Source organism: Dermacentor variabilis, chromosome 10 (genome assembly GCF_050947875.1).
Source record: "Dermacentor variabilis isolate Ectoservices chromosome 10, ASM5094787v1, whole genome shotgun sequence".
Taxonomy (NCBI): Eukaryota; Metazoa; Arthropoda; class Arachnida; order Ixodida; family Ixodidae; genus Dermacentor; species Dermacentor variabilis.
The window spans coordinates 45,329,741-45,343,488 of NC_134577.1; the positions used below are offsets into that span (position 1 = coordinate 45,329,741).

Genomic DNA, 13,748 nt, shown 5'->3' on the forward strand with positions numbered 1-13,748 from the left:
GAACGTCTGTTGTCGTGGCCAGTGGCAGCGACTTGTAATTAAATGCAACTGCGTGTGTCGGTGCAATGAAGTTATACTGACGAATAACGCGTGAAGCTCGCTGATGGGCGTTTGTGGACTAGTACAGTAAGGGTAAAAATAACAATTTATTGTAGCAAAATAAACCGCGTGATATCACGCGTTCCAGTAACTCGGTCTAAACGTTTGGGAAATATTGCCAAGCGCTTAAGGACGCAGAGGTGGAATTCCGTTAAAAAAGATTCTCAATTCACAACAACATCCACAGATCTTAAAACCGTGGTTGCCTTGCAAGTCGCGAGGTGCGCAATCGATGCAGCTATCAGAAAAGTAATAACTTGACCCTGCGCAATGTGACTCTAGTCACCTTCCTTATGTTCGTTTGGTCGACAGCTCTACGTGTGACCCTTTGAAGTAATGATGACTTTATTGCACATCTGTGCATTTGTTCACGTTTTAGTTCAGAGAGGCAGGTACCTTTTACAGTGCGAAGACACTGTACAGCCGACCACTGCCAGAACAAGATACATGAGGATAGCAAGGATCGACTTCCGGTTCCGTTAGTGCGACATCTTTGATATAGTGTTTAGCGGGGGAACTTTTTCACACGGACGCAGGAAGGGACACACTCATAAGCGCTAACTTTCTACAGAATGTTCATTGGAAGCCGAATCACTGTTTATAGGCCATGCAGCAACTCAAGCAAGCGCAAACAGAGATGCATCGAAACACGACAGTTCTTTTCTTGTTAAAGAGAGTGAACGAGTGCTAACACTATCTTGGCATACCTTGTCAGTGGTCGCAGTCTCGGTTACCAGTCTCGTTATATCTTCTTTGTGCTTGCGCTCGACGACGCGTTCTTGGAAAAGAGGCGAGCAACCACATGTGCTGCATGCAGTGGGCTGCTAACCAGCCATTAGCAGCGTTCTTTACATTGTTTCAGTGCTCTCTGAGCCTATATCGTCCAGACGTCGGCCAGTTTGCCAGACGTAGTATCTACCACAGGGTAGTGTTATATTGTATACAATGCCTTGAATTCTGAGGTTTTACACGCGAAAACCACGAATTCATGATGAGGCACGCCGTAGTGGGGGACTCCGGATTAATTTTGACCACCAGGGGTTCTTTAACGATGAATAACTTTGTCAAGAATTCAAGTCAAGGTACGAGCAACTTTAGTGTTACAGTGGTGTGGCCAATAACCTGCATATGCCGCATGTCATGTAGGAAGGCGTGGCATATGCACATACCTAAATATGTACGGGAATTGTCGCTCACAGGGACGCCGGCGCGGTAGGCCGACACCGACACCGGGTTTTCTGCGACACAGGACCCTTAACGCCGAAATCACACTGCGTCGCGCGCAAGCCTTCGTGTAAAGCCTCTGAAACGCAGACTGCATTTCTATGAGCAGTTAAGCCACATAGAGCCCCACAGAGAGAACGGGCTCACGACACTTGCGGTTTTTTATGGATCCTTCCAAGGGCTTACGATTATGCGCCTCAGACGACCATGACCAGCCAGTGGCAAGAAGTCGATGTTAAGTTAGGGCTTTCGGTATGCGTGCCCGCAACACACTGCGCTTGCAGGAGAGTCTCTTATAGCACGCAAGCAAGCTTCCCGTCTCCTTCTCGCATCACAGCGAGGCCCTGGTCCGCTGAACGTGCGGGGACGTAGCTCAGTGAGACCGCAAGAGACGCTTTGGTGCAGCCATTTCCAGCTAATCTCGCCTGCAGCTACCAGAAGCGCAACCACCGCCGCTGCTCTAGTTGAGCTGATAACGATGTACGAGAAGGCGCTACGAGCACATCACCTCGAACACCGAGGTGATCTTGAGCTCGTACAGGACGGGCAGGAAGAGGTAGGCGACCATCAGCACGGCCGGCGCGAAGACTGGGATGGCCCAGAGAGTGTGGAAGCCGTACGCGTAGTAGTGCGCCGTGAACGCTATCAGGCCCGACGCCGTCACGTTGGATGCCACCATGGACACGGCCAGCGGAAGTGTGCCTATTGTCCGGCTTCCCAGGAACGTCTCGTCCTTGCTCCGGAAGCGAGACCGTCGACGCAGGGAGAGGTACAGGCCGGCGCCTGCGTGGTATGCGCGGACGAGAAGTTGGCGATATTGCGCTTCGCTGGCTGGAGCTCGCGCGTCGATGTGACTGTGATATGTAGGCACGTTAAGAAAGTTTTGTTTTCCACGCACCTTTTTAATGTGTTCTTGTTTTTCTTGTTCTAGTACCCTTCATCGTAAAATTACCATCCCTTCTGTCTACTTTTTTTTCTTCTGGACGATGAGCTAAACGAGAAGGTGAAAGCAGGAGCCAACGTTTCGACAAGTGGACTTGTATTCTTCAAGGTGACATATGCTTTCCTTGCCATAGTATATATAGGTGGGGTTCTTCTAAAGGATGGAGGGTGTAAGGTGGGTGGGTGCGGCAACGAGCGAAGGTGTGTCAGCGTGTCGAATTGAGAATAAAGGAGCGCTGTGCACAAGGACAGTGACCCCGCCGTCTGTCGAGCACGTGTCAGCGCCCGCGTGTTAGCCGGCGTGTCAACGGCGTCTGACACGCCTGCTAGGGAAAAAATGAAAAAAAGAAAAAGAAAAGCTAGGAAACCAAACTAAGTGTTGTTGTGTATAGCTTGAAATTTGGCATAGCGAATAGATTCTAAAGCTCCCTTTGAAACGTTTATGCCTATTGGTTGCAATGTCCTGAACTTATGGATAAGGTACGATTCTCTGTACTCTCTGTAGACCGTCGTGTGCAGGAAGTTGATCTGACTAGGAGAGTGGTGAGCAGTAAATTTAATACTCGGGTGAAAGCGATTGAGATGGCTAACTAAGTCGGTTGACACGCTTGTGCCGTTTTCCCATATTATAAGTATGTCATCAATGTAACAAAGATAGATGTGGGGTTTTAAAGGGTAGGATTTCAACAGGTCTGCTTCAAGCTGTCCCATGAAAATGTTCGCATACGTGGGAGCGAATGGTGTACCCATGCTAGTGCCGAAAGTTTGCAGGTAGAGAATAGAATCGAATTCGAAATAGTTGAGCATTGCACCCTCTCCCTCTCCCCTTACACCCTGTCGATACGGAATCACCTGCGTATAGCTTAATTTTAACAGGAATGCCAATAGTGATATCATTAATAAAGATAAGAAAGAACAGCTGCTCAAGCACTGGGCCACGTAAGACACCAGAATACACTGGCACTTTTGCCGAATTGTGCCTCTGAATGTAAACAGACTGTTTTCGGTCAGCAATACATGGTGAAATCCAGGGCATTAGTTTGGCGTTTTAAGTAGACAATTTAAATTATGAAGCAGTATATTGTGAGAGACCTCAGCTAATGCTTCGCAAAAGTCTAGAAAAATTCAGTTTCGTTTCCATTGTTTACAGAAATCGCGAATTCGTGAATCATTTTGGCTAAACGTGTTTAGGTAGAAAAACCCCTCCGACGCCCATGTTGACGCTTCATGAAAAAGTCGCCTTCTTCAAAAAGCTCTAGCACATCAGCTCCGTCTGTTCACAAGCAGTTGAAATAATTGAAACGGGCAGTAGTTTGTTTGTAACGGAGTACTTTGACCCAGTTTTGTGTAGTGATTTCACTTTTGCTATTTTACAATGGTTTGGAACCTCACTTTCTTGCAATGACTTTGAAAACAGGAAGTGGAATTATTTTGCTACCCATTCGACATATCTTTTAAAAATGCATTAGGGATGTCATCAGGACCACATGCCTTTTTCAAATCAATATTTTAAGGCAGATATCAAGCACCGCGCAAGGAACGCACTCGCATAATGAACGCACCCCCAAGTTAATTTGCTTTTGAAAATCTGGATATTTTAATGCGAAAGCATTATATGCCCCATTACGCGAAAATCCGTAGGTGTCGGCGCGACTGAAAGATGATACCGAAAATGGCCAGCGGCGCAAACAATAAAAACACCTCGAAACTACTCGGGTTGACGTCATATATTAAAGCGTAAGCCTTCAGTGGCTCATGAGTGTCCGGGCGCAGTCCGTGGTGGACGCAGGAAAGCGGTGATCACCGGCGAGGAAGCGAGGAGAGGAGGTGCCCCCGGTGAGTTGAGCAAGGAGAGGAGGCGCCATGCCAGGAGGCGCCATGCGCTGTTCGAGTGGGCGCGTGGGAGAGCGCGGACATGCGCGTTCTAGGTGGCTTTGGGCCAGCACGCTGTTTAGACGCCAGCTCCAAGAAATCTCTTCAGGCTAGGGACGATTGTAATGTTCGCACTATCACACCCAACCACGTGACCTCCACAGCCCGGCACTTGCATTTTTGTGGCATCGGAAAGCAAGCACAGCACGTGCCATGGGCACAAACTGTGCAACGCTGCATTGGGTAAGATTTCTATATAAAACAAGAAAACTTGTTTTATTTAGGGACCGTAGCGTTTGCGTGGAGGCGAGTGCCAGATGGTAGGAGGAGGAGAAGGAAGATAAGGAGGAGGAGGAAAAAGAGAGTAGGCAGGGATATTAACCAGAAATGCGTCTGGTTGGGTACCCTACTCTGGGAGACGGGAAAGAGGGAACAAAGAGATAAGACAGAGAGAGGGAGGGAAGGGGGAGAAAAGCCGCGATGCGCTCGCGCCCGGACACGGAGCTCCTGAGCGAATCAAAGACGTTCACATAGGCCCGTCGCCCTCGAAAAAGACAAACGTGCCTTCATAGCTTTGTGGGCCGACGAGCGATGGGCACGGCCTTCAAGCAGCACCGGCACAGACATTGGCCGATCGATTCAGTCGTCGCAATGCGAAAGATAATGTTTGTCTTTCCGACTGAAACCGATGACGATGGCACGCGTTGCAAAAAACTCAGCGGGACGCGCGGCAAGACCATCACAGCGCCCGAAAAGTCGGGAGAAGAGGCAAAGAAAGGTTCGCTCTAAAATGTACGGGAGGGTAGACATACACAGCTCCGCTGTAAGACATTTCCCCACAGGGAGTACAATGCTTTCGCATTCCCAAACGTCAGCAGTCTTATGTGTCTCTGCCAAATGTTTTGTTTTCTGCCGCATAGTATTCGCATTCCAGCTTTGCTATACTGTTCCGTCTCACGTTCGAAGGGCCGTGCTGTAGTTTTTCGGGCCAACTAGAATATTTTGCTCTCGCACGTGTTTAAAGCGAGCGCACTTAATCTCCGTGCCCGTCTCTGTGTTGGAAATAATAATGAAGCCACGTGAGAAACGCCGAGGCGACGTAAGCGAAATTCTGCAGCTAACTTACGCAGGCTGTACATCCACGCTAGCGGCAAAGATGCCGTGGTGGCAAACCGGCAGGGGCAGTGGTGGTTTTGGCGGCTGAGGAGCTGACGTGAACGCCATGACGAGAGAACACCGGCGGCAAGCATGCGGTAAGAACAGGCTGCATGTTATCACGGTTGCTTAGTGCAGTGCGGAGAGTGACCGCGGTAACACTCTGCCTGTTCTTTTCGCATGATTGGCGCCAGTGCAGGTGCAAAGGCACCTCGCAGACTCGAGAGAGAGAGAGAGAGAGAATACACGTGGAATCTCCTAGGGGAGTTATATAAGTGATGTGTAAGCATTTGCTACTAATCACTTGCTGTTTCGTCATCGTGTCCTGCTGCGTTTGGTGTAATCGCGAGAAACACCGCAAAAGAATCGCGAAACGGAGAAGAGCGGTTGTAACACCGAAATGTTAACTGAGACGACACAACGAAGAAGAGGCGAGTAGTATCGATGTTCGCTCATCTTACATGATGGTGCTTTTCGATGATGCCGCTGCTTCGTGGAGAATGATCGCTGGACGACACGTGCTGTAGTACGTGACTTAATTGAGCAGTGCCGTGTTTGGCAGATGTCGTAAGTAGACGGGGTCGATGAAGCTGCCTCCTCTCGGCGACAACCATTATCAACCGTGATCAAACCTACGCGGGCGGCGGCTGCATATGGCGCGGCTGCACGGGTCCTGTTTCGAAAGCAAACTGCGATGGCGACAGAGCGTGTCGCGTATTCATAGCTTCGTGTGCGCAGTGTTATCGCCGCTAGTTCGTGTTGAAGCGAGGGGCAGCACGAAGGTCAATTCACTCACCGCTACGGGCCCTATCTTGAAAGTGATCTGCGATGGGGACAGCGTATGTCGTGTGCTCATAGCTTCGTGGGAGCTGTGTTAACGCCGCTAGGTCGTATTGAAGCGAGGGGCTGCATGATGGTCAATTCGCTCACTGCTACGGGGCCTATTTCGACAGCAAACTGCGATGGCGACAGAGCGTGTCGCGTATTCATAGCTTCGTGTGCGCTGTGTTATCGCCACTAGATCGTGTTGAAGCGAGGGGCAGCACGAAGGTCAATTCGCTCACCGCTGCGAGCCCTATCTTGAAAGAGATCTGCGATGGGGACAGCGTGTGTCGTGTGCTCATAGCTTCGTGGGAGCTGTGTTAACGCCGCTAGATCGTATTGAAGCGAGGGGGCTGCACGATGGTCAATTCGCTCACTGCTACGGGGCCGATTTCGAAAGCAAAACTGCGATGGCGACAGAGCGTGCCGCGTGCTCATAGCTTCGTGTGCGTTGTGTAATCGCCGCTAGTTCGTGTTGAAGCGAGGGACAGCACGAAGGTCAATTCGCTCACTGCTACGGTCCCCATCTTGAAAGCGATCGTCTTATGTGACGGACGGACCGGACGGACGAGTTTCGTCCTTCGGTAAGCATATAAATGCTACGCACTTAAAATCACGACTGGCTCCCTGCAACAGTTATTTATGCAGTTTACGGGCTTTGGTGTGACGTAATAGGAGAGCGCGTGCGTGCGCGATGCGCGGCCAGGCGCGGTGCACGGGAGAGTCCACGTGATGGAGGGGCGGCCGCCACTTGGTCGGCATAGGGGCATGGTCGGGCGTAGTGTGGAATTCGCGTCTGTTGCCCGCTTTTCTGCCTCTTTTTGGTTTTAAGTGTGCGATGGGCCCTAATCCAGTTGCACTCCTGCCGAGGGACAGCGCGTAAACATTATTTTAAGATCAATGAGATTCGAGTCCGGCGTCCTTTTAGTGGGTGTGGGCACCCGCCGCGGACGCGGTTCCGAGACGTTGTCTCGAAGCGGCTTCCTTGGCTCGCTGGACGGCCCAGAGTTGCGCTGTAAAGTTCGAGCTGAGCAGTGCGGTGTTCCAGCGCGAGCGGAAGCTGGTAGTGAAAGAGACGGAGGCGTTGGCACTGCCCGACTTGTTTGTTAAGTCCTGACACCCCATAACCTGTGATTAAGTGTGGCAACCTAGCCACACGGTGTGCATCTGTTTGTAGTGTACATGTCTGGATACATGGCGCGCATGAGTCGAGCGACAGAGAGAGATTTTATTTGCTGGGAAAACGGAAACGTAGACCAGACTCCGACAGGCTTTGACATGCCGACGAGCCCGTCCGCGAAGGAATAAGGCGCACAAAGCGTGGTTGTCAAAACAGCAGGTGCCCAAAATCAGCGCTTCAACATCATGACAAAAAATTACGTTGTTTTACGCGCCATAACCACGATCTGATTACGTGGCACGGCGTAGAGGGGGGAAGGGGGGGGGACTCCGGAATAATTCGGACCACCTGGGGTTCTTTAACGTGCACGTAAATCAAAGTACACGGGTGTTTTTCGCATTTCGCCCCCATCGAAATGCAGCCGGATGCGAACGTGATGATTGCGATAATATCAGACGGCCGGAAGCGGCTGCATCAGCGCGCTGTTCTGGAAGCGGACTGCCACCTGTGCGAGTCGGGTGTTTTGGATCGATGCGAGCTGGCGTGCAAATAAAAACGTTGTTACGGTTTGCAAATGGTATACTCGCATTTTTACTGCAAAGATAAGCTATCTGATGCATTATCCATATCACTGGCATCTGAATTTTCCATTCTTGCCGTTTCGCAAAAGCTGTCGTAAACATTACCCCGCATAGTAAACACCACTCCCCCCAACTTTTCTTTGTTTTCTTTTGGAATAGAAAGCGCGTTCATTGCGCAGGTAGATACCATGCATGCCTTGTTCATTATTGCTACAACAGGTATAGGTGATTAACTGGAAGTGAAACGGGGTAGAATGTTGTCACTTGTAGTGAAAAGAGATTGGAGCTGACCGTTAAAAGCGCCAGATATTTTTGAACGCGATGCCGTTCTACAACCATCGATATCAAACACGTTACAGTGACGCGTTGAAGGAAAAGTCGCCTGCCAAAGTTCTTTTTTTCTGTGGAACTAGAAATAAAGTTTGTGAACGACACACTGCAACACTGTCGCCTATTACAAGAAACTTGAACTTGCATAGATTAAGTAGCTATTTTGTGTTCTTCAGCAAGCATATGAAAACAAAAAAGTTTTCTTATCAGCTGAATTGTTCAACAAGATACGCAAATATATTTAGGCATGGAATCTTTTTAGAATGACAGGCTCAAAACTATCAACGCAATCTTTAATCATATCTATGAGCTCGTCCGATAAGGTGTTTACATCAGCACTTCTTGAAAAAGTGCCGAAACTGAAGGACTGTATATCAATCATTGAAACATCGTCTTCTCTGGAAAAAAATTTGGAAAAATGGCAGTTACTTTGATTCTCATCTATAAATATGCCAGACAGCGTTACTAATAATAGTTGTCGTTGGAAATACGGTGAAAAATATAATAATTTGCATTGGAGAGAAGACTACCGCTGATAAAAATTAAGTAACGAACGGATCTCGAATGACCTTGTATCAAAGGCGCCTACATTTCATAATAGGTTAAACGCAAACACAAGACCACTAAGTGCTTCACCGGGCCGGCCTTTTGATTCCTAACTGGCAATCATTGCCAGTGAATACTCGACACATTGAAGTCCACGGAAGAATAATCCGGTCGTCTCGCTTTACATGTATGTTCAAGTAGTCCTTCTGTTCTACAAAAGTGGTGGGACCAGGAAAGGGCGGTGTTTACACCACTCCAGAAACATACGTAACGTTTGACCGATAGGCTTTACGAAAAAGAAAAGCGCACTCGATATTTATTGCATCCGGTATTGGTTGAAATGCGTAAAGAATTCTCGAAGAGCGTGCTCACCCGCCGACACTTAGTCCAACGACCTTAGTCCCACAATTTTACTGTCAAAAAATAGAATCATTTGACCATATTTCGGTGAGCAATACAATGTCGGCACCGCGCGGAAATATGTTCAGTGCAGTTCAGTGCTATAGTTCAGTGCTTTCGCTCAGACCCCTCCTGCAATTTGCGTTTTCAAATAAAAGAACTTGTCTGATTATTTTTTTTAATAAAGCGTAATATTCACAGCTGTTTGGATTAGCAATGACAACGGTGCGACAGTTTTCCAAACTGCATCTACCCGTGCATATAACGCGGATGAAATCAATGTAGCATACGCCTGGCTCAATTATTCCAACAGTTCGTGAATAGTATTTTAGCAGAACTCATGTAAACGATGTAACAACTTCACGAGAGCTGCAATACATCATGGCCGTCCGCATCAGGCAATCTAATAGTTTACTATATTGTTATGTGCTTTTATTCAAGGCTGCGAATTTCTAAACATTGCGCAAAAATTGTCTTTATAATTTACCCATTTTCGGCTACACTTGTGCAACTGTTGAGATGCCGAATCAATGATGTATTCCTAACAATCGGCAGAGAATAGCTTTCGCCTTGAAATGATGCAAATGTCATTCAAATCAGTTCACACGCCGTATTGAGCAGATCATTGCTTCGTTTTCGTTTCAAATTTCCTGATTTAATTTCTCTGCATTCATTTCCGATAATGAAATGTCGTAGAAAAGCCGACGACAAAAGTTTTCGACATTCCAGCAGCCTGACTGGGGACTATTTCGTTGCTGAATTCTCAAAAACCGCCGATTCTTGGCTGATCCCCCATAGTGGACGTGGGCAAAAAGTCGGTTCGAAGAACCAGCCAACCAAACCAACTTTCCTGAGCGGGCTTCCTTCAGTCTCCTTCTCTTCGCAAGTACGTCCAGCTAGTAGTTTTATACGCGTAACGCTACCGCCTTTAAGTCAATGAATACCCTACGCATTCGAATAGGGAAATGAAAGTCGGCGACACAGATGCCACACTAGGCAGCTTCACGACTATCCGGATACCACGCGTCGCTCGTACTTACCCAGGCTTAGCGCCGTGAGGCCGACGAAAACTACGTAATCCCAAGTGGGCACGCCGGGTGCAGCCATTGGCGCAGACATCGCGGATGCTGTTGACCAACTGGCGCGCGCAGTCTGTTGCTTCTGAGGTGCGGCGCGTGTCGCATTCGGAGAGAATGATAAATCGTTCGTTCTTCCTTTCTCTCGCCCTTTTCGACGTCACCGGACATGCTGCATTCAAGGCCAACCTTCTGTGGCTGCGGAGGGAAAGCTGCGGATGCAAAGCGCGCACAGGTGAGAGAGGGCTTCCGAAAAAAAAAAAAAGAGTACCGCGTTTTAATCCTCCTCAGTTTAGGCTGGGGAAGGGAAACATAAACGCCTCATTGAGGACAACTGGAGAAGACAGTACGCCGCAGCGAGTGCGAAGGTTTAATAATTTTGCGGCTTTTTCCCTTTGGGGAAAAGCGAAACCGTCGCACGTGGAAGCAGCGTCGATTCAGCGTCTGTTCCGAGCAACCAAAAAGCGCTGTCAAGGGCTGCCGGACTACTTGGAATGGTGACACGTGTGCAGCAGTCACGTGCCCGTAGCTTTCCCTTCACAGCCATAGAAGATTGTTTCGCGAGTATAGCTAGGCTTGTGCATTCGTCAAACAATCCGGGTTGTGGGCTCAAAGTTTCGTATCGCAGCCTTGAACGGCACTTTTATATCATCAGTTTGTGACAGCTCGCACTAGTGTGCTTCTTTCTCTCTCGTCTTCTTTTTTCTTTAGTGGTACGAGCATCGAGTGACACTCTTGTTTCTTTCGCAGCACTTTCAGTGCGCCTCCGTTCAAACTAAATCAGAAAAAGAAACCAGCGCAGTACAATGTTCGTGGCTTTCGTGATATATGTCATACCAGAGCATAAGTTTAGTTACAGGTTGAGTTACTGAAGTCTCTGCAATAATTAGAACTAATTAGAAATCACTGAGACGACCGGGAACGAAATTCAATATAAATAGGAAAACATAGAAAAAAATGAAAGTGCAACATTCATGGGTTTCCTTATATATATATGCCTTTAGAGCAGAAATTTAGTTACAAGCTGAGGTACTAAAGTGTCTGGAATAATTAGAATCAATTACAAATCACTGAGACGAACGGAGACGAAATTCAAGACGTATAAGAAAATAATAGAAAATAGTAGTACAGTACAAAATGCATGGACTTCATTATACATACGGTATCAGAGCATAAGTTTATTTACAAGTTGAGTTACTGAAGTGTGTGGAATAGTTATAATTATTTAGAAATCACTGATTACCGCAAACCAAAGCACATAATCGTAGACTTTAGAGACCCCCGCGCGAGCACGACTTCGGCGAAATTCCTGGAAACCCGGAAGTAGAAAGCCGAAGTAATGCCGTTGCTAATGACATCACACGCAAGAGTGTGGTGTGATATTTAACCGGCGAATTAATGGAAAAAAATTGCCTCCCAGCTCGGTTCCTGTATTGCTCGCCTAAAGTTAACCTAAAGAACAACAACGCCGAGGTGCGAGTGCCCCTAGGAGATACCTAAATCAAAGATTAGGGTCGCCTACAATTTTTTTTTCGTTCTATCCAGCTGGCGCGTAATTGGGCGCATCATGCCTACCGATTCCATACGCTTCCTCTTCGGATATCAATTGAACGTCAGCGCACTGTACCTGAGTGTAGCTGAGTGGGAAGCATTTCATATAAAAAAAAGTTGCATTTGAAAAGATTGGTCGAATTTCAGAAAAAAATATTCAATTAGAAACGTCAGACGATACTGCCTTCTGGCGCTTGCGGCTCATTGACAGTTGACAGAAGGGTCAATGACTTCCTGGACATCGGTGGACCATAGCCGATGGCTGGGGTTCCCACAAGTTTACGGAGAAACGTTACATTCCCACAAACCCATGGTAGAGTGTATAAGCGCGACTGCACGAGGAGGTAGGAAGAAACAGATACACAGACACAGCGTGTGTCTGTGCATCTGTTTCTTCCTACGTCCTCGTACAGTCGCGCTTATACGCTCTACCATGGATTCTAACCAACTAGCCCGCCAACGCGTTTTAACCAAGTTCGTTTCCCACAAACGTTTCCCCGTAAAGATTACAGCTGCGCAAGCTGCCGCGGTGACGGCAGCTGGACTGTAGCATACGAAGCGGGGAGTAACAACACACGTAACTTCACAATAACCGGCCTAGCAACTAATATGTGTTGTAACAGTGCCATGGCAAGGCCACGTATAACGAGGACTCCTGAAGGGCAGCGTGCATACGAGCAAGAAAGGTGAGGCGTGCAGAAAGGACACAGGAGAAGTGGGCAACACAAACGCCAAGCCAAGCGTTCGTGTCGTCCACTACTCTTCGCTTGTGTCCTGTCTGCACGCCTCACCTTTTTTGCATAATGAATCCTTACCAACTAGCTCAGCTTTCTGTGGTGCATACGAGGCGCGGCAGATTTCTGTCCTCCCTGGTCTACTCTTCGTAGGTGCAGAAAGCCAAGTCGCCGGCCATCGAGAGAGAGAGAGAGAGAGCGAGAGAGAGAGCGACAGAGAGAGAGAGAGAGAGAGAGAGAGAGAGAGAGAGAGAGAGAGAGAGAGAGAGAGAGAGAGAGAGAGAGAGGCAAAGGAAAGACAGGGAGGTTAACCAGAGATTATCTCCGGTTGGCTGCCCTGTACTGGGGGAGGGGCAAGGGGATTCAATGGGTGAGAAAGAAGGCCGTCGAAATGTCTTGGGCTAACAATTAGGTAACGTGCATGTGAATGTCACCGCGCGAATAATTTCAAGCTACGTTGCAACGGGTAATCGTTCTAGTCATCGTTTACAGCTTCGTTGTCCTACCAGCTTCACAGCGTGGACTGGAGACCGTTTTGTTGTCTTTCTTTTGTCTAAGTTGACTACCTGCGAAATGTACGTCGTTGTAACTGCTTTGTTGTGTCATGCGTCGCCGCAATGTGGTCTTGAAAATTATGGGAGTTTACGTGCCGAAACCGTGATCCGATTATGAGGCACGCCGTAGTAGCGGACTACGAAATAATTTGAACCAGCTGGGGTTTCTTCAACGTGCGCCTAAATCTAAGTACGCGGGTGTTTTCGCAGTACGCCCCCATCGATATGCGGACGCCGTGACCGGGATTCGATACGGCGACCTCGTGCTTTGCAAGCCAACACCACAGCCATAGCAACACAATCAGCCAACCATAGCCACAGCCGGCACCACCACTGATTTTGCGTCTGCGCTCTTTGGTGCCGTGTTTCGCTGCAGTGTACGGCGAGTGCGACACCGCAGTGTTGCATCACTTAGGCCTGGCTTATATATCCGGTCTGCATCCTATGCTGCCGATTTGTTTTTCTGCAGTCGCAAGAGAACCCTCACTGAATGAGTACCGTAAGCCCGGCTGTTCGTTTCGCGCGTGTTGTCCGTCAACTCAACGTCTCTGAACACTAAAAGGCGGTTTTCTACCGTTCACACGCCAGACTGTGACGAATGTGATGCATATTATCCACGTTGCCGTCTATTTATTGATTAGTTTTTAACTGCAATTCACCGCCCCGGTTTGGCTGCGAGCGCACTGCTATATGGCTAAAGCATTTCACTTCATTAACCCTTCCATATAGTCGCTGACGTACTG

General features: G+C 48.3%; 1 protein-coding gene across 1 annotated transcript in view; it reads right to left on the reverse strand.

Moving 5' to 3' along the window:
- The window catches only part of LOC142559220 (sodium-coupled monocarboxylate transporter 2-like), a 43,482-nt gene extending 33,273 nt beyond the window's left edge, over nt 1-10,209 (reverse strand). Inside the window, exons 1-2 of the mRNA XM_075670847.1 lie at nt 10,131-10,209; nt 1,832-2,106 (exon numbers count right to left, since the gene is read on the reverse strand). Coding sequence (XP_075526962.1) covers nt 1,832-2,106; nt 10,131-10,209 — 354 coding nt within the window. The remainder of the gene's footprint in view (nt 1-1,831; nt 2,107-10,130) is intronic.
- Nucleotides 10,210-13,748: the final 3,539 nt, after the last annotated feature.